A 21,282-nucleotide genomic window follows, 5' to 3' on the forward strand; every position below is an offset into this window, starting at 1 on the left:
GCCTTGGTTATCTTGAGATGGGAAGAACTGCCCACTGTGGGCAGCACCGTTCATTCCCTAGGCAGGGGAATCTGAACTGTGGAAAAGTGAGCTGACTGCTCTCCACTCCTGACCGTGGTGGGACGCACTTGCTACTTCCAGTTTCTAGTGCCTTGACTTCCCTTTGCCTTTTTTTTCTAAATATTTTTTTAATTAATTTATTATTTATTTATTTACTTATTATGTATGCACATGCCAGAAGAGGGCACCAGATCTCATCACAGATGGTTGTGAGCCACCATATGGTTGTTGGGACTTGAACTCAGGACCTCAGGAAGAGCAGCCAGTGCTCTTAACCCCTGAGCCACCTCTCCAGCCCCCATCCCTTTATCTTCTAAGTTGCTTTTCTTAGACTATTTTATCACAGTACCCAGAAATGGAAGTAAGACAAAACTGGTTTAAAAAAAAAAGTTTTACCCTACATAAGAAATCATTTTTTAGCAGGGTGGTCATGGCATAGCACTCAGGAGGCAGAGGCAGGAGGATCTCTGAGTTCAAGGCCAGCCTGGTCTACAGAGTGAGTTCCAGGACAGTCAGGACTGTTACACAAAGAAACTAAAAAAATCCAAAACAATTAATAGTTTTTTGTCTGATAATGGGAATGGAACCTGTCATATACTAGGTAGGGGCTCTACCACTGAGCCACACCCCCAGCCCCTCACTGGGGGATTCTAGGTAGGGGCTCCACCCTGACCACGCCCCAGCCCCTCACTGGGGGATTCTAGGCAGGGGCTCTACCACTGAGCCACGCCCCAGCCCCTCACTGGGGGATTCTAGACAGGGGCTCTACCACTGAGCCACACCCCAGCCCCTCACTGGGGGATTCTAGACAGGGGCTCTACCACTGAGCCACACCCCAGCCCCTCACTGGGGGATTCTAGGCAGGGGCTCTACCACTGAGCCACACCCCAGCCCCTCACTGGGGGATTCTAGGCAGAGGCTCTACCACTGAGCCACACCCCAGCCCCTCACTGGGGGATTCTAGGCAGAGGCTCTACCACTGAGCCACACCCCAGCCCCTCACTGGGCGATTCTAGGCAGGAGCTCTACCACTGAGCCACACCCCAGCCCCTCACTGGGGGATTCTAGGCAGAGGCTCTACCACTGAGCCACACCCCAGCCCCTCACTGGGGGATTCTAGGCAGAGGCTCTACCACTGAGCCACACCCCAGCCCCTCACTGGGGGACTCTAGGCAGGGGCTCTACCACTGAGCCACACCCAGCCCCTCACTGGGGGATTCTAGGCAGGAGCTCTACCACTGAGCCACACCCCAGCCCTCACTGGGGATTCTAGGCAGAGGCTCTACCACTGAGCCACACCCCAGCCCCTCACTGGGGGACTCTAGGCAGGGGCTCTACCACTGAGCCACACCCCAGCCCCTCACTGGGCGATTCTAGGCAGGAGCTCTACCACTGAGCCACATCCCAGCCCCTCACTGGGGGATTCTAGGCAGGGGCTCTACCACTGAGCCACACCCCCAGCCCCTCACTGGGGGATTCTAGGCAGGGGCTCTACCACTGAGCCACACCCCAGCCCCTCACTGGGGGATTCTAGGCAGGGGCTCTACCACTGAGCCACACCCCAGCCCCTCACTGGGGGATTCTAGGCAGGGGCTCTACCACTGACCCATGCTCCCAGTTCCAATTCTTGTCCCTGCTTGAGAAAGGACCTCACTTGATCACCCAAGATATAAGCCAGTGAGATGGCTCAGTAAGAGTGTCTGCTGCCAACCCTGATGATCTGAGTTCAATCCCCAGGACTCATATGGTGGAAGGAGAGAATCGACCTCTGCACGTCATCTTCTGAGCTTTACACACGTGGTACACACGCATGTGTAACAAACACAAAATGAATAGATAATTCTAAATGTTTCTTCATTAGTTAAACTGCCCAGGCTGGCCTTGAACTTACCTTGGTTTCAGTGTCTTTAGTACCCAGGAAAGCTGATGGACACTACCATGAGCTGCCCCTTAAAGGGTTTTCCAATGACTCATCCCTTAGAAATTTTGCAGCCTGCACAGTTGGGGAATTCTTTTCCCCTGTAATTTTATTTTATTATTTCATGCGTATGAATGTCTGTACACTACATGTGTGCAGTGTCCATGGAAGCTAGAAGAGAGCATCGGAACCTCTGGTATTAGAGTTACAGATGGTTATGAGCCACCATGTGGGTGCTGGGAATTGAACCTAGGTCCTCTGGAAGAGCAGCCAGTGCTCTTAACCACTGAGCCATCTCTCCAGCTCCCACACTTGGGGAATTCTTGCTGACACCATCTTTCCTCCAACTTGCTATGTAGCCAGGCAGTGCCTCTGCCTCCTCCCGAGTGATCTTTTTTTTTTTTTTCTTTTTCATTGCTTTTTTTCCTCCTCCCCATTTGGTGCTGGCGATGGAATTCAGGGCAGTGTGTAGGCTTGGCAAGTGCTCCACCTCTGGACCACACCCCCATCCCTGGAATGGCTTTTTATGTCCATGAAATCCAGCCATTATCAAAGTTGGCCTGGGACTTGGAGGGGCGGGCCTGGCAAGACGCCTCAGTGGGTAATGGTGGCTGCCCGCCATGCCTGACCTGAGATTCACCCCTGGGAAGACCCACAGGGCAGGAGAGAAGCAACTCCCAGGAGTTTTTCTTGACCTCCACGGGAATACTGGGGCACTGTGTGTGTGTGTGTGTGTGTGTGTGTGTGTGTGTGTGCAAACATACCCACAATAAATAGAAATGTTTACAAAAAGATAATATAAAGTTGATTCAGGGAAAGCACAGCAGAGGTCTTGGGTAATGAACATGGAAAAGTACAGTAACATACATATTAAAAATATCAGGACCAAGCTCATTATTGTATATGCTAACTTCAAAAATTAATAATAAAAAAAAAAAAAAGGTGGGGGGCTGGAGAGATGCTCAGTGGTTAAGAGTGCTTGCTGCTCTTCCAGAGGACCTAGTTCAGTCCCCAGCACCCAGATGGGTGGCTCACAACATCCTTTAACTTCTGCTCCAGGGCATCTGGTGCTGTTTCCTGGGTACTGATGCAGGTACCCGTACATAGGTGATAACACCTAAAAATAAATCCTTTAAAAAATAAAAAGAAGCTGGGTGGATGGGGTATGCCTTTCATCCCAACACTCGGGAGGCAGAGGCAGGTGGATCTCTGTGAGTTCGAGGACAGCCTGGACTACAGAGTGAGTTCCAGGACAGACAGGGCTACACAGAGAAACCCTGTCTTGAAAAAATCCAAAATAATAATAATAATAATAATAATAAATAAATAATAAATAATAAATAATAAAAAAGAAAGTTGGCCTGATGGTTTTTGTGGTTGTGTTTTGAGACAGGGTTTCACTGTGTAACCTGGCTAACCTGGAACTGGATACATAGATCAAGGCTGGCCCTGAACTCACAGCGATCCTTCTGTCTCTGCCTCCTAAGAATGCCAATATTAAAGGCATATGCCGATACCCCCAACTGAGTTGGAGTTTTGAGACAAAGTCTCAGATAGCCAAGGCCTCTCCTGCCTTGGCCTCTACACTGTGGGGATCACAAGCATGTGCCTCCACACAACCCTCAAACTATCTTTGGGGAGTATAGGTTTTGTTTCTCCCAATCCACTGCAGACCAGCACTTCCAAACAAAATTATCATTAAAAAAAACAAAACAAAAAACCCGTCACGGGATTGGAAGGGGAGGGCTGCTGGATCAACACCAACTTGCTCCACAAATTCCAGGAAGATTATTTTAAGTTCTGTTTTGATGGGGGGGATTGGACGGCACAAGGCACTCAGTGCTGGGGTTGAAACACCTTGAGAGATAAGGAACCTTCCAGAATGCTCAGGCAAAATAACCCAGCGGGAGTCGGCCGATGGAGAAAGCAGGGTATGACGGTCCCACGTGTCACAGTTCCAGATGGACTGTGTCATGTGCTGGGCCCTGGGTCGGGCCAGCGAGGCCCTGGGTCGGGCCAGCGAGGCCCTGGGTCGGGCCAGCGAGGCCCTGGGTCGGGCCAGCGAGGCCCTGGGGCCTGGGATTTGAAGCGTGGCTTCACTGTCATGTCATAATGAGGTACGGCCTCCACTCACAGGAAGGCGCGTTCTGCGGGGACCGGGCCAGAGACTTACGGATTTGGAGAAGGCCACACAGCACACTGCTCTGTCAAACACTCCCAGGCCCAGGACGTGTAAGGTGGACAGGGAAACCGAGTCCCAGACACGCACATGGGGAGGCAGAGGCTGCAGAAAAGAGAAGTGCAGTTACTTCGGGGAGAGGGGGGTCCCAGTTCCCACCAGACCCTGTGCACGGGGAGAGGGGTCCCAGTTCCCACCAGACCCTGTTCACGGAGGGTGGGGTCCCAGTTCCCACCAGACCCTGTGCATGGGGAGAGGGGTCCCAGTTCCCACCAGGCCCTCCGCACGGGGAGAGGGGGGTCCCAGTTCCCACCAGACACTGTGCACGGGGAGAGGGGTCCCAGTTCCCACCAGGCCCTCCGCACGGGGGGGGGAGAGGGGTCCCAGTTCCCACCAGACCCTGTGCACGGGGAGAGGGGTCCCAGTTCCCACCAGACCCTCCGCACGGGGAGAGGGGTCCCAGTTCCCACCAGACCCTCCGCACGGGGAGAGGGGTCCCAGTTCCCAACAGACCCTGTGCACGGGGAGAGGGGGGTCCCAGTTCCCACCAGGCCCTGTGCACGGGGAGAGGGGTCCCAGTTCCCAACAGACCCTGTGCACGGGGAGAGGGGGGTCCCAGTTCCCACCAGACACTGTGCACGGGGAGAGGGGAGTCCCAGTTCCCACCAGGCCCTCCGCACGGGGGGGGGGGAGAAGGGTCCCAGTTCCCACCAGACCCTGTGCACGGGGAGAGGGGTCCCAGTTCCCACCAGGCCCTGTGCACGGGGAGAGGGGTCCCAGTTCCCACCAGACCCTGTGCACGGGGAGAGGGGGTCCCAGTTCCCACCAGGCCCTGTGCACGGGGAGAGGGGTCCCAGTTCCCACCAGACCCTGTGCACGGGGAGAGGGGGGTCCCAGTTCCCACCAGACCCTGTGCACGGGGAGAGGGGTCCCAGTTCCCACCAGACACTGTGCACAGGGAGAGGGGAGTCCCAGTTCCCATCAGGCCCTGTGCACGGGGAGAGGGGAGTCCCAGTTCCCACCAGACACTGTGCACAGGGAGAGGGGGGTCCCAGTTCCCACCAGGCCCTGTGCACGGGGAGAGGGGTCCCAGTTCCCACCAGGCCCTGTGCACGGGGAGAGGGGAGTCCCAGTTCCCACCAGGCCCTGTGCACGGGGAGAGGGGTCCCAGTTCCCACCAGACACTGTGCACAGGGAGAGGGGGGTCCCAGTTCCCACCAGGCCCTCCGCACGGGGGAGGGGTCCCAGTTCCCACCAGACCCTCTGCACAGTGCCAACGCTCCGTGAATACCTTGCCGTCCTTTGTGGTGCCTGCCACCTGTCCCGTGGCGATGGTGACCATATCTGGGTGGACAGCCAGACTGAGGGGAGAGGGACAGAGGAACAGAATTCAGCTGTGCGGACCGAAGAGCTCCCAGGACCCTTCTGCATCAGGTTAGAGTTAAATGCACCGCTGTTCACTCAATAAACATGAATTGTAAAAATATTTATCCTTGAAGCCAGGCATGGTGGCGCACGCCTTTAATCCCAGCGCTCCGGAGGCAGAGACAGGTGGATCTCTGTGAGTTGGAGGCCAGCCTGGGCTACAGAGCGAGATCCAGGACAGCCAGGGCTACACATAGAAACCCTGTCCGGAAAACCAAAAGAAAAAAAGAAAAAACATGTTTTTCTTTCATCTGCTTATTGAAACAATGTCTGATGAAGCCCAGGCTTCCAACTGGCTGCAGCTGGAAATGACGTTGAACTTCTGACCTTCCTGACTCCACCTCCTGACTCCACCCAGCTCAGATATGTTCTAAAAACAGTAGCTATGGAAACGTTAAATCCCAACATGAAAATACCTGGAATGCTAGGTCACTTTCTTCAAAAGAAGCAAAAACTGAGCACTGGGGAAGGGCATCACCATATATGATATTGGTATTTGTCAGGTACAGGAGTTCATATCTCTAAACCCAGCACTCAGGAGGCTGAGGCAGGAGAATCATGAGTTCAAGGCCAACTTTGGCTATTTATAAAGTTCCAGGCCAGACCCTGCCACAATAGGAAAAGTAAAAGCTAGGGTGCTAGAGAGATGGATCAGTGGAAGAGCACTTACTGCTCCTCCAGAGGACCTGGATTTGGTTCCCAGCACCCACACTGGGTAGTTCATAACTTGCTGTAACACAGATAAACTCTGGGGACATTGCACACATGTGGGGCCCATACAAATAGGCACATAGACACACATTTAAAAAACAACAAAAGATAAATACAATAGGGGCTGGAGAGACGGCTCAGTGGTTAACAGCACTGACTGCTCTTCCAGAGGACCTGGGTTCAATTCCCAGCACCCACATGGCAACTCACAACTGTCTGTAACTCCAGTTCCATGGGAGCTGACACCCTCACAGAAACATACATACAGGCAAAACACCCATGCACATAAAAGAAAAAAAAAAGCTAAACACTACAGATGCTTATTCTACCACTAGTTTCCACCCGGGGAAGCCAATGGTCTCATTACTGAGGGTTGGCACCATGCCACCTTCCTTGTCGGCAGTCATGTGGAAAGAGGCCTGGGAGGTACAGACCGGATCTGTGGCCCAGCCTGGGTTCTCCCATGCCCGAAACTGCCCCGACTCACCATTTGATGTCATCGTTGTGGCCCAGGTAGTGTCGTTGTCTCTGCTCTTCCACGCTGTACAGTACCGCCACGGAGGCCACAAAGTACACCACCTCCCCGGTGGGCAGGAGGTAAAGGTTGGCCCTGCAGTCGCGGCCACGGTAGCCATAGCTGGAGACGCCCAGGGCTGGGTTAAGGAGCTTGTTCAGTGCCACCCGGCTGAATGGGAGTCATGAGGCCACTGGAATCGTGACCCGCCTCTGCGGAGGGGTTTGAACTATGGTGTCCCCCAAACATAGGTTCAGGTTTGTGTGCTTCTGCGTGTGCATGTACTCGGGTCTGTATCAAACTGTAGCCAGGGGTAAACGTTGGGTGCGTCCCCAAGTGTTCCCCATCTTTATTTTTGTTTCCATCTCTATTTTGACACAGTGTTTCTTCTTGGACCTGGAGCTTTCCGATTCAGCTAGACTGGCTGGTCAGCAAGCCCCAGGGAATCTTCCTGTCTCTGCCCCACCCAGTGCCGGAACTGTAGCCACAAGCTTGGCTCATTTTCCTGTGGGTGCTGAGGATGGAACCCACGTCTTCAGCTTGCACACCAAGCGCTTTGCTAATAGCCCTGCTTGTTGGTAAACACTATATTACAAAGTAGCCCAGGTTGGCCCTCCCTTCATCTGGTAGCAATCCTGCTGCCTCCACCTCCTCAGCGCTGCAGTGACAGTCCAAAGTCACCATGCTGTGCTAGGTCCCCACCGTGACCCTCCCCGCAAACTGTGACAATGATCTTGGATGGCATACGGATTTTTACAAATGTTATTAGGGTCTCAGGATGAAGTCACCCTACATGATATGCACAGGTCCTAAACCTAGTGACAAGTGTCTTATAGAGTCAAGAGAGCTGGGTGGGGGGTGCACACCTGCAATTCTAGCACTTGGAAGGCTGAACAAGAGATAAACTTACCTAGAGATAGACTACCTTACCTAGACTCCATGAGTGAGAGACTAGGAGGCATAGCTCTGCCTAGAATCCCCCAGTGAGGGGCTGGGGTGTGGCTCAGTGGTAGAGCCCCTGCCTAGAATCCCCCAGGGAGGGGCTGGGATGTGGCTCAGTGGTAGAGCCCCTGCCTAGAATCCCCAGGGAGGGGCTGGGATGTGGCTCAGTGGTAGAGCCCCTGCCTAGAATCCCCCAGTGAGGGGCTGGGGGTGTGGCTCAGTGGTGGAGCCCCTGCCTAGAGTCCCCCAGTGTCTGGGAATGTGGCTCAGTGACTTGTATAACACATCTCTACGTGTGAGACTTGAACTATAGAGTCAGCGCCTCTAAACTTTCAAGTTCTTGCCTGCATATGTGTGTTGTGTGCACATATGCACGCATGCTTGCATGAGTGTGTGCAGGTGTGCACAAACGTGTGTACAGATGTGACAATCAGTTGACTTTGGGTGTCTTCCTCAGTCACTCTCTGCTCTGTTCAGGCAGGGTCTCTCACTGAACTCAGAGTTCAATTCCAGCTAGTCTAGGTAGCCAGCTTGCCCCTGGAATCCTGTCTCTGCCTCCTCATCACAGGCTACCACCATGCCCACCCAGCATTTATGTGCCTGCTGAGGATCGGAACTCCAGTCTCCAAGCTTGTGCGGCAAGCATCCAACCAATCATCTTAAACGCGGCTTCCCAACCCCGCCCCTTTACCCATCATTCTAGTCCTGGGACCCTGAGGTCAGGAAGTATTCAGAGGGAACAACGAACTGAGTCAGAGGGAGGAAGGTGACTTCTCCGTGGTCACAATCAGCCAGAGGCAGAACTGGTTCAAAACTCAGGGCTCCAATTCACCCCCTACAACTGTTTTCTGTTTCCCAAGTAGTTCAAACCCACTGGGGCCACAGAGTCATTACACACATGGCACCCTTAGTCTGGGACGTTTTTTCCTTTAATTCTTCTCTGGCTGGTTCCTGGGTATTGGATTCTCACCTCAAATGTCTCTTTTTGAGAAACTGTGACTCCCGGATGTGATAACCCCCCCCACACACACACACATACACCACTGGAAGCTTCTAATAGAAATACTTTTTCTAACTGGGTGGTGTTGGCGGCAGCGGCGGCGGCGGCGGCGGCGGCGGCGGCGGCGGCGCTCGCCTTTAATCCCAGCCCTTGGGAGGCAGAGGCAAATGGATCTCTTTTGAGATCCGTTTGAGGTCAGCCTGGTCTACAGAGTGAGTTCCAGGGCGGCCAGGGCTACCCAATGTGCTCTAGCCCCCTACTCTCCATTCCTAAGCTGAGCTCTGTGAAGACCATCCACAGGTAAACAGATGGCGGTGGCTTACATCTGTCTGATTGATATCCATGAGTGCCAGGCATGGAGATGCACCCCTACCCTGCAGTCCCAGCCCTTGGAAGGAGCATAACCAAAGGATACACCCAGTCTAGCCTTAGCCGGCTGGATGGCGGCTCAGAGCGAGTGTCCAGGCTATAGGTGGATGCCAGCTCGTCTGGGATCAGCATGGGCACAGGGCGGCCCCTCAGAAACATCTTCACAGATCCCTCCTCTGCCAAGACACCCTCAGAGGTCAGGTTCCACACCAGTCCCTAAGACTTTTCCCACTCCTCTATTATTGTTACTAAGATCATTATTATTATTATTTGAGACAGGGTTCTACAGCCCAGGCTGGCCTGTAATTCTCTGTGTAGCCCAGGCTAGCATGGAGCACAAGGTGATCCTTCTGTCTCAGACTCTCGAGTGCTGAGATTACAAGTGTGAGCCGCCACATTTAGCTCATTATATATAGACAGGATCTCTTTATGCAGTCCAAGCCAGCCTCCTCCAACTTCCAAAAAAACACCTTCAGCCTCCCAAATGCTGAGTTACTGGTTTAGACCTGCCTCCCTCTGTCCATTCTTTCCACCCCACTCTTTCTCTCTTCCTCTCTCTGTCTCTTTCTTCCTTTTAACTGGTAGATAAAACGAAGCCAGACAGGCCAGGGCCCAGCAGCCAGGACCCCAGGTCTCCCGCAGGCTACGATCAGCGAAACCACGCCCACCCTCCCCACTCACCCATGCTGAAGATAACTTCTTTGGTTTTCCTGTCAGGAAAAGATGCAGGGGAAAAAGAGAGAGAGGGGAAATGAGTGCTTTAACAGGCAGATAAGATAGGAGGGGAAGTACTCCCCACACCACCGGCTCCGAGGGTCTCCGACGAACAACCAGGCGAGTCAGGAGCGGAGCGCTGCCTCTCTACAGGCCCTGTGCTTTGCTCGTTAGAGCGTGAAGAGCCTAAGACACAGGCCCAGAGAGGCAGAGATCGCCAAAGGGTTCGCACCACACGAGACGGCAGGCACGCGATCCTGGAAGACCGGAGTCGCTAGGGACCCTCCCTACCTCCCCCAGGCAGCAAAACGCTCCCCAGCGCTCCTTCCCTCCCTCCCCCAGCACCCCAAACTGCAAGCAGTCAGGAAAGCAATGAAAAGTTCAGAGGTAGGGGCGTGTCTCCACCTTCTCTGCCACATGAGAGAAGGGACAGGAGGAGGGAGGAGGGGGCACCGCGAGAGGGTCTCACCCAGCTCCAAAACTACTCATGGCGGCGGCTGGCCGAGCTTCGGGTCGGGGGTGGAGCCGGGACCGGCCCCGCCGCTTCCGGCCCCGGGAGGCGCCGGCGCCACCGCCCCTGCCCCGCCCCCCGCAGCGGACCCCTGCAGGCGCCAGGTGCCACCGGGTCCCATAGCCCGGCCCCTGGAGCCCGGACACCAGCCTCGTTGGATAGGGTGAGGGGTGGGTGAAGGCTGACAACACAGACTCAGAGGCGCACTTGCCTAGGCTCAGGTCTCCCCAGTTCTGCCTCTTTCTAGAAGTATGCAAGTTGCCCAACTTCTAAAAAACGGTTTCCTCATTTCAGAAAACGGGAATAGAATAGCCACACTTCCCAGGGTGATTGCGAGGTTGACAGCGGCTAATGTCGGCAGGTGTCTGGCCCAGAATGTGTTATTATTTCAGGAGACCTGAAACCTGCTGGGGTTTGACCTCAGACTTGCCATAGCCTGCTCTCAAGTCCTGCGGCATGGCCCCACCCTTACGCCTTGACCCCGCCCCTAGCTACTTGACCACGCCCACCACCGATCACACCCACCCCCTCTTTCGAATTTAGTCCCGGATTGGCTCAATCTCCTTATCCCTGTCTGTGTCTCTGTCTATTAAGACAGAGTCTCAAGTAGCCCAGGCTGGCCTTAAATTCGGTAAGTAGCGGAGTATGACTCTGAACCCTGATCCTCCCGTATACACTTATCAAGTCCTGAGACCAGAGTCGTGAACCCCCACGCAGTTTATTTATTTATTTTTAAATTTGAGGCAGGGTTTCATTGTAATCCAGGCTGGACTGGATCGCACAATGTAAACGTGTAACCCAGTCTGGCTTCGAACTCGAGCAATCCCCGTACCTCACTCAGCCTCTGCTGTAATTTACAGGCTTAAACCGTGGCCACTCCGGCTTCCCTCTTAATAACTGATGGCTGCCCCACCTCTTTTCTTGGGTCCCATTAGACAACCTGACTCCAGTTTCTCAGGACGCGCTCCCAAAGTTCTCCAAGCTATCTCTGTAAGACTGGACCACGCCCACCTACAGCCACGCCCACTCACACCAAGCCGCTTCTGCCCGAGTTGGGTTCCCTTCTGTCCCCAACTCTAGGTTTCCACTCTACCATGCTAACTCCACTAACACACCCAAATTCCAACCACACCCCTACCTCTGATTTTTTTACTCTCCCTACAGAAATTCTGAGTCTTGAGCCCTGACTCCACCCTGAGAATCAAAAGAAACTTTATCTTAAAAGCCACACCCATGCGTCTGGCTCCTCTTTAGCTTCCTCGGTCAACCCATAGTCCATCCAGACCTTTTTAAGTTCCAGTTCCGTTCCCCAAGGCTGGCCGGGCTCCCAGTATTGGCTCCCCCCCTCCAGGCCTTCCATTTTGATCAGGCTACCCCGGCACTGCGCTCCCACCTTGTGAACAGGCTCACTCTAGGTTATAACATCATGGCCAGGGGCCTGACTTCACTTCCCCAGGCACTCACTTCTCTTTGCTTGTCTGGAGTTGGGGCCCCACCCCTGCACTTACCCTTCTTTTTTGGCGCTACAGTTACTGCTGGAAGACGTGGTGCGGCTCCGGGGATCCTCGCGACGCACAGAGGCCAGGCGCTCAGGTGACAAGTAGCGGTGACTGCAGCGGAAAAGACCAGAGCGATGAGTGCAAAGCCCGCGGTGATGGAGCAGGGTTCTCCAGCAAGGCCTGGGTGGAGGCCAGAGCCCTGCTTTTCTCGCCTTACCTGCGCGCAGAGTTTGCCTCCTTCTTGGGGGAAGACGGGGAGGTGGCATAGCCGCCCACTCGTCGCGGGGGTCCGGAGCCATTGAGGGGCGTCCTGGTGGGAAGGCCTTTCAGAAGCTGACACACTGGAGTGATGGGGTTAGAGCACGGAAGTTGATGAGCGTGAGGCCGTGCCTCCGGCCCTCCGCATCACACCCTCCACCCTGCCCAGGATACCCGAGGCGGTGGTGCCCAGACGTGGGGGCGCCCGGCCCTTCGGGGTGCCCCTCGCGCGCAGCGCCGCGCCTTGTTCTTCGCACGCCCGCAGGCGACGCAGCGCGTCCGCCAGCGCCGCCTTTAGGACCGCCAGCTCGTCTTCTTGCAGCTGCAGCCGCTGCTCCAGCGCCGACACGCGGTCGTCCACCTCCATGCCGCTGGTGCCGGACAGATTATCATCTAGAAAGCGGAGGAGATGCGGGCTGCAGGGGACCACCGGGGAAAGGCGGGGTGGGGGTGGGGCGCTCCAAAGACCAGGAGCGTCCGTTCGGTTTTCCAGGGTCCGTCGGGACCAGCCCAGCTCCCTGGCTGTCCCGCAACCTGGTTCGATGGGGATGCTTGGAGATGGGCCCAAGAAGAGGGTTCCGGCAAGGAGGAAGGAAATCCCCACCTCCTCTCTCTGCCACAGTGCCCTGGCCATACGACCTTGGGGGAAGTCCCTTCTCCTCATGCAGAGTCCACCAATCCCCAGGGCCTCACTTTGGTTTTGAGATTCTGTGACTAAGATGCTAAATATCTTTAAGTCACATCAGCACTTTAAAGATGACATCAACCTACTCCCCTTGACAACGTTCTAGAACGCGCCCCCGACGTTCTCTGACGGATGTCAATATTCTGTCACGGGTGCCAACATTCTCTCGCTGTATCCAAGACTTTTCAGGTCAAAAGGTCCTGCGGTGTTCACCCCTTCCCTTCTCTCCCCTTCCCAAGGAGTTCGACCCTCCAAGAAGCCCTAAGGACGGCGCGTCTGTGACCCCTGGCGGCCGACTTGGGGATTGCAGGACAGAGATGACATCCGATCTCTTCCCCAGCCCGGAGTTTCTGTCTTCTGCCCCCACCCCACCCCCGCGCCTTTATGTTGCCTCTGAACCCCTACCCCAGATTTAGCGCTCCTCCTTTTTTTTTCAATCCATTGATGCATTTTAAATGACTCCCTCATCATCCCCCCTCCCGTCCTTTCTCCCACGAGGGAGGGGGATGCTAGGTGACCCTCCTCCGCCTCCCTCCCGGACCACTCCTACCCAGACTCATTGCTGAGACAATCTAGGAGATCCTGGCTTCCAGCCCGTTTCAAGTTAAGGTGGTAGCAGGAACAGCAACCCGGCTCGGAGGTCGCACTTGCCATCCCGAGTCCTGTGTCCCTAGGCCAGCCCCGCCCGCGCCCGCCCGTTGGACTCCGCACTGCAGACTCCCGTCCCTCCCCTCCCTCTCCCTCTGTGGTCCAATCGCCTGCCCGGCCCTGGCACTCTGTCCCCTGCCCCCACCCACTCAGTGCTTCGCAGGTCCTGTGTCTGGACCTGCAGAGGGAGGATGGGAGGGGGGCTCTCGAGTTCTTAGCGAGAGGGCTGCAGAGACTTGAGACCCCTATCAGGAAGTCCTAGAGTCCCGTAGTAATCCTTGCAAAGGAAGAAACTGAAGAAGAAGAAGAAGGTGAGCTAAGAGATAAGCTAAGGGCCACCCAGTCAGTAAGGGGTGGGGGAGCCATCAAATGACCTTATATTGAGCTCCTTTCTACCTGCCGTAAATAGTATTACAACTGAAAATACACAAGGTAGGCTCTGCACTTTCCACGTTTCCCACATCATGACGTGAGTTTAAGAAATCCCAAACAAGATGAACCATTAAACATGGTAGCTAGTGTTTCCACCCCCAACCTCCACTCTGATGGCTGTAATGGCCTCTGCGCAGAAATGAAGCCCAGAAGGTCCAAGTCACTTGTTCGGGACACAGCTTTTCTCTCTCAGGGGCAGAACTCAAACTCGATCCAGCCCCAGAGACCCTGTTATCCTTAACCTTTAGAGGGTAGGGGGTATGAAGAGCATAAACATTCCAGGTCCTCTGCCAACTCTAGGGGTCCCTAGCAAAGGGTGTGTTCCCCAGGGGTGACCTCCAAACTCCAAGATGAATCTTTCAAAAGCTCCCCCCCCAATGACATGGGGGGGGCACACTGGCCCTGAATGGCCAGCTTCGACCTGCGGCCTTGCTTGGACTGATGGTCCCACCCCATGACTCAAGCCCAGAGACCACTTCCCACTTCAACCCAGCCCCCCTAGCACCAAAATGGCCCTTTGGGCGGCATACGCATTTGTCTAGGGAAAAAGGAAGCTGCTTCATGGGTGGGAGGGGCGAGGCTGAAGATGGTATGTAGTGGACAGAAAGTCCTCTGGTGTTTAACTGGTCCCACGCTCAGCCCTTGATTCAGCATTTCCCCGTGCTATGCCCAGACAGAGGGCTGAAGGGCAGGAAGACTTCCCCACCCCAGGGCCGACTCCCCTCGCTGCCCTCACAGGCACCTTCAGAGCAGGTGTATGCTGGGGTGGGGGGAGCAGGGTCCTGGCTTGGGGATGGAGGACCTTGTTCTGGGGTCAGGGTCCTGTTGATAGGGAGAAGGGAGCAATCTCCCCCCCCCCCGGGAGGAGATAAGGACTTGGAAGAAAAGGGGTCGGGGAAGGAGGAGGTAGGTCCAGCCCTGGGTGGGGCCGAGGTCTGAACTGAGAAGGGGGCTCTCACCGTTGCAGTAAAGCAGCAGCGAGGACGTGTCGTAGAGGCCGCAGAAGGCCGGGCCGCGCTCCGCCATTGCCCCGCCACAGCCACCGCCGGCCCCCGCAGCCCCAGCTCGGGCCCGGTCCCCCCCCCAGGCCCTGCCTCCCGTTGCCATAGCAACGCCCTTCGTTCCAGCATCCCCAGCTCGGCCCACCCAGCATCAGGCGGCCGGCGCTGAGCCTGGCCCCGGGGTCATCCCCTAGGATGCCCAGAAAGGGGGTCGAGAGACTGCTCCGTCAGTCTCCCCCCCAACAGTCTTCAGGTCAGGATTGGCCGCGTCCGGGTCCCCCTAGGTACTGTCTGGTCCCTCCCACAACCGGAGTGTATTCTCTCTACACCCCCTCCTCTCCCGTTAGGAACCAATGAGAGTCTGTCGCGCAGGCTCCTCCGCCAATAGCAATGAGGACGGGTTTGAAGGGGCAGGGTCTTTTCCTGCTTTTCATCCCGAAGCGTCGCCCCCAGCTCTGGAAGGAGGATGGAGTAAGAAGAAGACACTCCTCTGTTCCCGAAAGCCTCCCTTAAATCTTTCACCTGATTTCCCATAAGTCCCTTCGCACGACCAGAGCCTGATATTGAAACCTCAAATATGCCAGGTTATGCTATAACCTGCGCCTGGATCCTAGCCGGGTCCTCATTCCTTGTTTATTAAAGCTGGACCCGCCCCCGGGGCCATTAACTCCACCCCCAGATCTAGAAGCAGGTGAAGTTCTATTCCCGCCCCTAGAGCAATTAGCCACACCCCCTGAGCATCCAAGGACCAGAAACTTGGACCAGACTGTCTGGTAGGGTTAGCTCCGCCCCCAGAGTTTAGATCCCGCCCCTCAAGTGCATTAGCCCCGCCCTAACCTTCCTTCCCACTGCAGCCACGGAGGGCCTTGGCTCCGCCCCTACAGTCTGGGCTCCCAGGGAGGCATTATCCAGTCCGCATTTTGACGGAGACCCAGTTGTGAAGCCCGGGACCAGCTGGCAGTGTCAGTCCGAGCAGGCTCGGAAACTGGGGAGCTGGGGGAAAAGGAGGGGGCACGAAATCTGACAATAGATTTAAAGAAGACGGGACCGCCCTTTCCAAGTCATGACCCAGACCACGGGGTTCATTTTGCTTTGTTTGGTTGTTTTTTTTTTTTTTTGAGCGAGGATATCACTCTATAATTCAGGCTGCCCTTCTTAGGTAGGTAGCCCAGGTTTGCTTCCACTCCAGCCTCCCAAGTGTTGCCATGACAAACAAAGCCCTCCCCACAATACCCGGGCTTTGTTGTTTTTTGACTCAAGATCTCGTGTGGCCTCATGTAGGCCAGTTTTGAACTCATCATTTTCCTTTTCCTGTCTCCACTTCCCAAACTCTGGAATTACAGGCCTGTGCCACCACGCCTGGCTTTTTTGTTTTTATTTTTTAGGACAGGCTGGCGGTGGTGGCGCAGTCTTTAATCCCAGCTCTCGGGAGGCAGAGGCAGGTGGATCTCTGTGAGTTCGAGTACAGCCTGGTCTACATAGTGAGTTCCAGGAAAGGCGCAAAGCTACACAGAGAAACCTTGTTTCAAAAAGACGCCCCCCCCCCCAAATAAAAGGCCTCTAATGAATCTCTGACATTCCTGCCTCCAACCACCCCAGTGCTGGGACTACAGGCATATACCACAAGACCCAACTTCCAGACAATATTTTTCTTTTTTTCCCCTTATTTTTATTTATTTATTTATTTATTTATTTATTTATTTATTTATTTATTTTTCGGGACAGGGTTTCTCTGTGTAGTTTTGGTGCCTGTCCTGGATCTCGTTCTGTAGACCAAATTGGCCTCGAACTCACAGAGATCCACCTGCCTCTGCCTCCTGAGTGCTGGGATTAAAGGCGTGCGCCGCCGCCGCCGCCGCCGCCGCCGCCGCCGCCGCCGCCGCCACCACCACCACCAGCAGCAGCAATATTTTTCTTCTTGATTTGTACATTTATTTACTTGTGTGTGCTTGTGCACACATACACACACAAGCATGTGAGTTCTTAGTGTGGTGTGGGTGTTGGAGGACAAATTGTGGGAGTCAGATCATTCCCTTCTACCTACCATGTGGGCTCTGGGGGCTGAACTCAGTGATAGTGCCTAGAATCCCCCAGTGAGGGGCGGGGTGTGGCTCAGTGGTAGAGCCCCTGCCTAGAATCCCCCAGTGAGGGGCTGGGGTGTGGCTCAGTGGTAGAGCCCCTGCCTAGAATCCCCCAGTGAGGGGCTGGGGTGTGGCTCAGTGGTAGAGCCCTGCCTAGAATCCCCAGTGAGGGGCTGGGGTGTGGCTCAGTGGTAGAGCCCCTGCCTAGATTCCCCCAGTGAGGGGCTGGGGTGTGGCTCAGTGGTGGAGCCCCTGCCTAGAATCCCCCAGTGAGGGGCTGGGGGTGTGGCTCAGGGTAGAGAACTTGCCTTACCTAGATGTTTGATGCCCTGGGCTTGATTCCTGGCAACACACACACACACACACACACACACACACACACACACACACACCCCAGTCCTGAGTACTTACTATAAACCAAGATCCCATCCTAGGTATTGGAGTCTCCACAGTGATCAAGTTAGTGTCAGAGTTTGCTCTTGTGAATGTTCAGTTCTGTGGAGGTCGTAAACCACCACACACAAAGTCAATCACAGCCACCAAGTGCCGTGCAGTCCCTACATGTCAAACACCCATTGTTCCTAGTCATCACCCTTTTACGCCTTGAAGAAGCAGGCACAGAGCTGGGAAGGCAGTTTCTGGTCCTGGAGAGTGCTAAGGTGCTAGGAAGATAACTAGGAAGGGAGGGTGGGGCTCACTAAGAGTCTGTGGCCCCAAGGACATTCTCTCTGAGAGACCCAAATAACAAAAAGGAAGCGTTTGTGCCCAGAGCTAAATGATTCTTGGGCAGGAAAAAAAAATCCTGCTGAGGTAGATTTTAAGTTTGGCTTAGTCTTGGAAGAAAGACGAAGATATTGAGGGACTGCAAAAATGACTTAGTGTGACTCCGCATCTGCATCAGAATTCCCTGGTAACCCCACATCCACAAGGATGCGACACCTTTGGACTTTTGGGGCAGACACATAATTAAGAATAATAAATAAGCTGAGCATGGTGGTGGCGCACACCTTTAATCCCAGCACTCAGGAGGCAGAGGCAGTCGGATCTCTGAGTTTGAGGCCAGCCTGGGCTACAGAGGGATTCCCAGGACAGTGAGGGCTACACAGAGAAACCCTGTCTTGAACAACCTAAATAAATAAATGTAATAAAAACTTTAAAAATAATAACGACAAAAACCACAGTGGAGTAAGACTGACTGTACTGTGTTGAGGGATATGGCCCTCTTGGAAGGGCACTGTGAGAGCCCAAGAGGGATCCAATCCTAGGCTCCATGTTGTGGGAGAGGGGAGCAAATCCAGGGCCTAGAGAATGGAGTAAGGCATTGACAGAACTGAGGCTGGTGGGTTATGGCAGAGGGAGGGAGATGACATACAATGGTGTCATAGTCCGTCCTTTTCCTGGAACAGCTTTCTAGTCCCAGGCTAGGAACCAGACTCAAAAAGCGTCCCCATGAGCGGTGAGCGATGTGACTTTGTCTGACTTTTAGGGTAAATGGCTGTGGTGGGCATCATTTCCCAGAAGAGAAGAGCAGTTTGGATGGGCGTTTGGGTGTGAAGTGTTCCGTGTGCAGGCTCTGGGTACAGCTAATGGAGTTTGTTCCATCCTGAGTGCTTTCACGGGGAGATGTCAAGAACCTTGAAGACGGCTTCTAAGGGGTCGCTGCGCTGGAGGGTGGAGGGGGTGGGGTAGATAGATTTCTTTTTTTTTTTTTTTTTAATTCCTTCCAGGTGAGCATGCTTTCTCACAGTCTGGAAACTACATTTTTGAAATTGTCCATAAGGGGCACTCTCTGTCATTGTATATGATCCATGATTCCTGGAGGCAAGTTGCTTCCCCTCTCTGGGCGTCTCTAGGCGTCTTTACCAAGAATATGGGGATTTTATCTCCATTACAAATCCTCCTGCCTCTACTTCCCGGATGCTCGGTCTGGGCAGGACTCTCAGCCTAGCCTTCCGCCGTCCAGGCTCAGCATGGACCGCTCAGCTTAGGCCACCGCCACCAGGGGGCAGTAGGGAAGAGCTGGGCTCAGGCACTGGGATGGGGGTGAAGGGAAGTTTGCTGGGCATTTGGAGGTGAAGGGAGGCTGGTGTTGTCTGCAGAACCCCAGCTGGGAGCCGCTGCCCCCCCACCCCACCCAGTGCGACATTATGTCAACACAGCCCTGCGGCTGTTTCTGGCCTGGACAATATTTGCCTTGGGGATCTGAGTCGGTCGCTATGGATACCGGCACCCCCCAGGACCGGAAGAGGCTGAGGGGAGCTGACTGCATCTGCCTCATCCCCCTCGGATTTCGTCTTTGGGGCAGTTGATAGTCTTGTCATTCTGGACTCTGTCCTTTCCTTCTCTGTCTGGGTGCTGGCTGTCAGCTATCCTGTTTCTCTTTCTCTGTCTGTCACTCTCGGTGGGTCCCCTCTCTGAATTTCTGTCTTGCCTGGTCCCTATCTCCACGGGTTTCCTGTCTCTGTGGCCCGACTCTGTGACGCTCACTCAATCCTCGACTTTTTCACATAGGCCAGACTGTCTTCAAACTCTCTGTGTGGCCAAAGATGACTTTGAAATTTCTGACCCCCCTGTCTCCATCACCACCCCCCACCCCACCCCGTGGTGTTGGGATCACATGCACTACCACATCTGGTTTATGTGGTGGTGGGGATGGAACCCAGGGCTTCACCCACGCTAGGCAAGCACTCTATCCACTGAGCCACATCCCACAGAGTTTGTCTCTCTGGGTCTCTTCTATCTAACTTCCATTTTTTTCCTGGCTGTGGATCCTTTCCTCCACGATCCCTTGTGTGTGGCTGAGTGTGCAGTCTAGTTCCCCCCTTGTCTGACTCCCAGGATTTATCTCTCTGTCCCTGTGAGCCTGGGACGCTTGCCTTCTGGCCTCTCCTCTCTCTGAGGCTCTGCCTCTCTGGCCCCTTAAGTGAGGGAACATGTTTCCCCGGGGGTGTCTCCGAGTCTCTATTACCATCTCCGTTTCTCACTAGTCCTCTATCCTTCAAGCTTTGTATCTCCGTAGTCTTGAATCTCCGGGGCCATCTCTCCCTCCCATCCTGGCCTCAGGCCCCATGGGGCGCCTCCTCTCCCCATATCTCTCTGCCTCATTTCCTCGGCACCATCTGCCAGCACCCCAGGCTCCTGCCTGATCCCCTCCAGCTCTGCTTGGCTGGGCAGCCCCGTGGGGGGGAGACACAGGCTTTCCAGCTTCCCCTACCATCACTTCCAAAGTTGGGGCACTGCCTGACCACTGCCCTAAGCCTGAGGGGCAAGAGACAAGAGCCAGGAAAGTTAGGACCAGGAACAATGGAGGGAAGCAGACAGACACCCAGAGACTAGAAAGGAAGGAGGGACCCAGGGAAGTTAGAAGAAAGAAGAGGTTTGAGGTGGAGCTCAGCGGTAGAGAAAGCTTGCCTAGCTTGTGTGGGACCCTGGGCTCCATTCCCAGGATGCAAAATTAAATAAAGCAGATTTTAAAACAGACAAATGAATTGTGGTAGCTAATGCTTATAATCTTAGGACCAGGAGAGGGGCTGAGGATTGAGGTGATTTTGAGGTCAGCTTAGGCTATAAAGTGTGTTGGGGGCACAGGGAGGTAAGAGCTATAGCTTAACTAGAGAGCCCTTGCTTATAAACCCCCCAGTGAGGGGCTGGGGTGTGGCTCAGTGGTAGAGCCCCTGTCTAGAATCCCCCAGTGAGGGGTTGGGGTATGGTTCAGTGGTAGAGCCCCTGCCTAGAATCCCCCAGTGAGGGGCTGGGGTGTGGCTCAGTGGCAGAGCCCCTGCCTAGAATCCCCCAGTGAGGGGCTGGGGTGTGGCTCAGTGGTAGAGCCCCTGCCTAGAATCCCCCAGTGAGGGCTGGGGTGTGGCTCAGTGGTAGAGCCCCTGCCTAGAATCCCCCAGTGGGGGCTGGGGTGTGGCTCAGTGGTAGAGCCCCTGCCTAGAATCCCCCAGTGAGGGGCTGGGGGCGTGGCTCAGTGGTAGAGCCCCTGCCTAGAATCCCCCAGTGAGGGGCTGGGGGCGTGGTACACTGTTAGAGTGCTTCTCTGGCATGCATGAGGACCGGAACGATAACAATAATACCATTAATAAATACAATAAGAAGACAAGCAGAAGAGACTGGCTCAAAACAGGAGGAAGGCTGATTGAAAAGACCTGTGAAGTTGAGACAGACCTGAAGGAAGAGAAAATTACCTAAATTAAGAAAGAAAGACACAAACACTGAATGTGGGCTTGGAGAAAAAGAGAAAGGAGAGGTTTCGTTGTTCGTTTGGTCCTTTTGACAGGGTCTCCTTGTGTAACCCTGGCTGACCTGGCACTTCCTCTGCAGATCAGGCTG

At 54.7% G+C, this 21,282-nt stretch overlaps 1 protein-coding gene across 1 annotated transcript in view; it reads right to left on the bottom strand.

The window, feature by feature from the left end:
* Positions 1–15,170, bottom strand: part of Eml2 (EMAP like 2) — a 32,516-nt gene extending 17,346 nt beyond the window's left edge. The window contains 10 exon segments of the mRNA XM_028893824.2: positions 4,152–4,262; positions 5,449–5,518; positions 6,781–6,930; positions 9,165–9,294; positions 9,800–9,828; positions 11,852–11,953; positions 12,060–12,183; positions 12,275–12,493; positions 14,825–14,947; positions 14,950–15,170. Coding sequence (XP_028749657.1) covers positions 4,152–4,262; positions 5,449–5,518; positions 6,781–6,930; positions 9,165–9,294; positions 9,800–9,828; positions 11,852–11,953; positions 12,060–12,183; positions 12,275–12,493; positions 14,825–14,947; positions 14,950–14,995 — 1,104 coding nt within the window. The 5' untranslated portion in view covers positions 14,996–15,170.
* Between the last annotated feature and the right edge of the window lie 6,112 nt (positions 15,171–21,282).

Source organism: Peromyscus leucopus, chromosome 1, assembly GCF_004664715.2.
Source record: "Peromyscus leucopus breed LL Stock chromosome 1, UCI_PerLeu_2.1, whole genome shotgun sequence".
In the NCBI taxonomy this organism is placed as follows: domain Eukaryota; kingdom Metazoa; phylum Chordata; class Mammalia; order Rodentia; family Cricetidae; genus Peromyscus; species Peromyscus leucopus.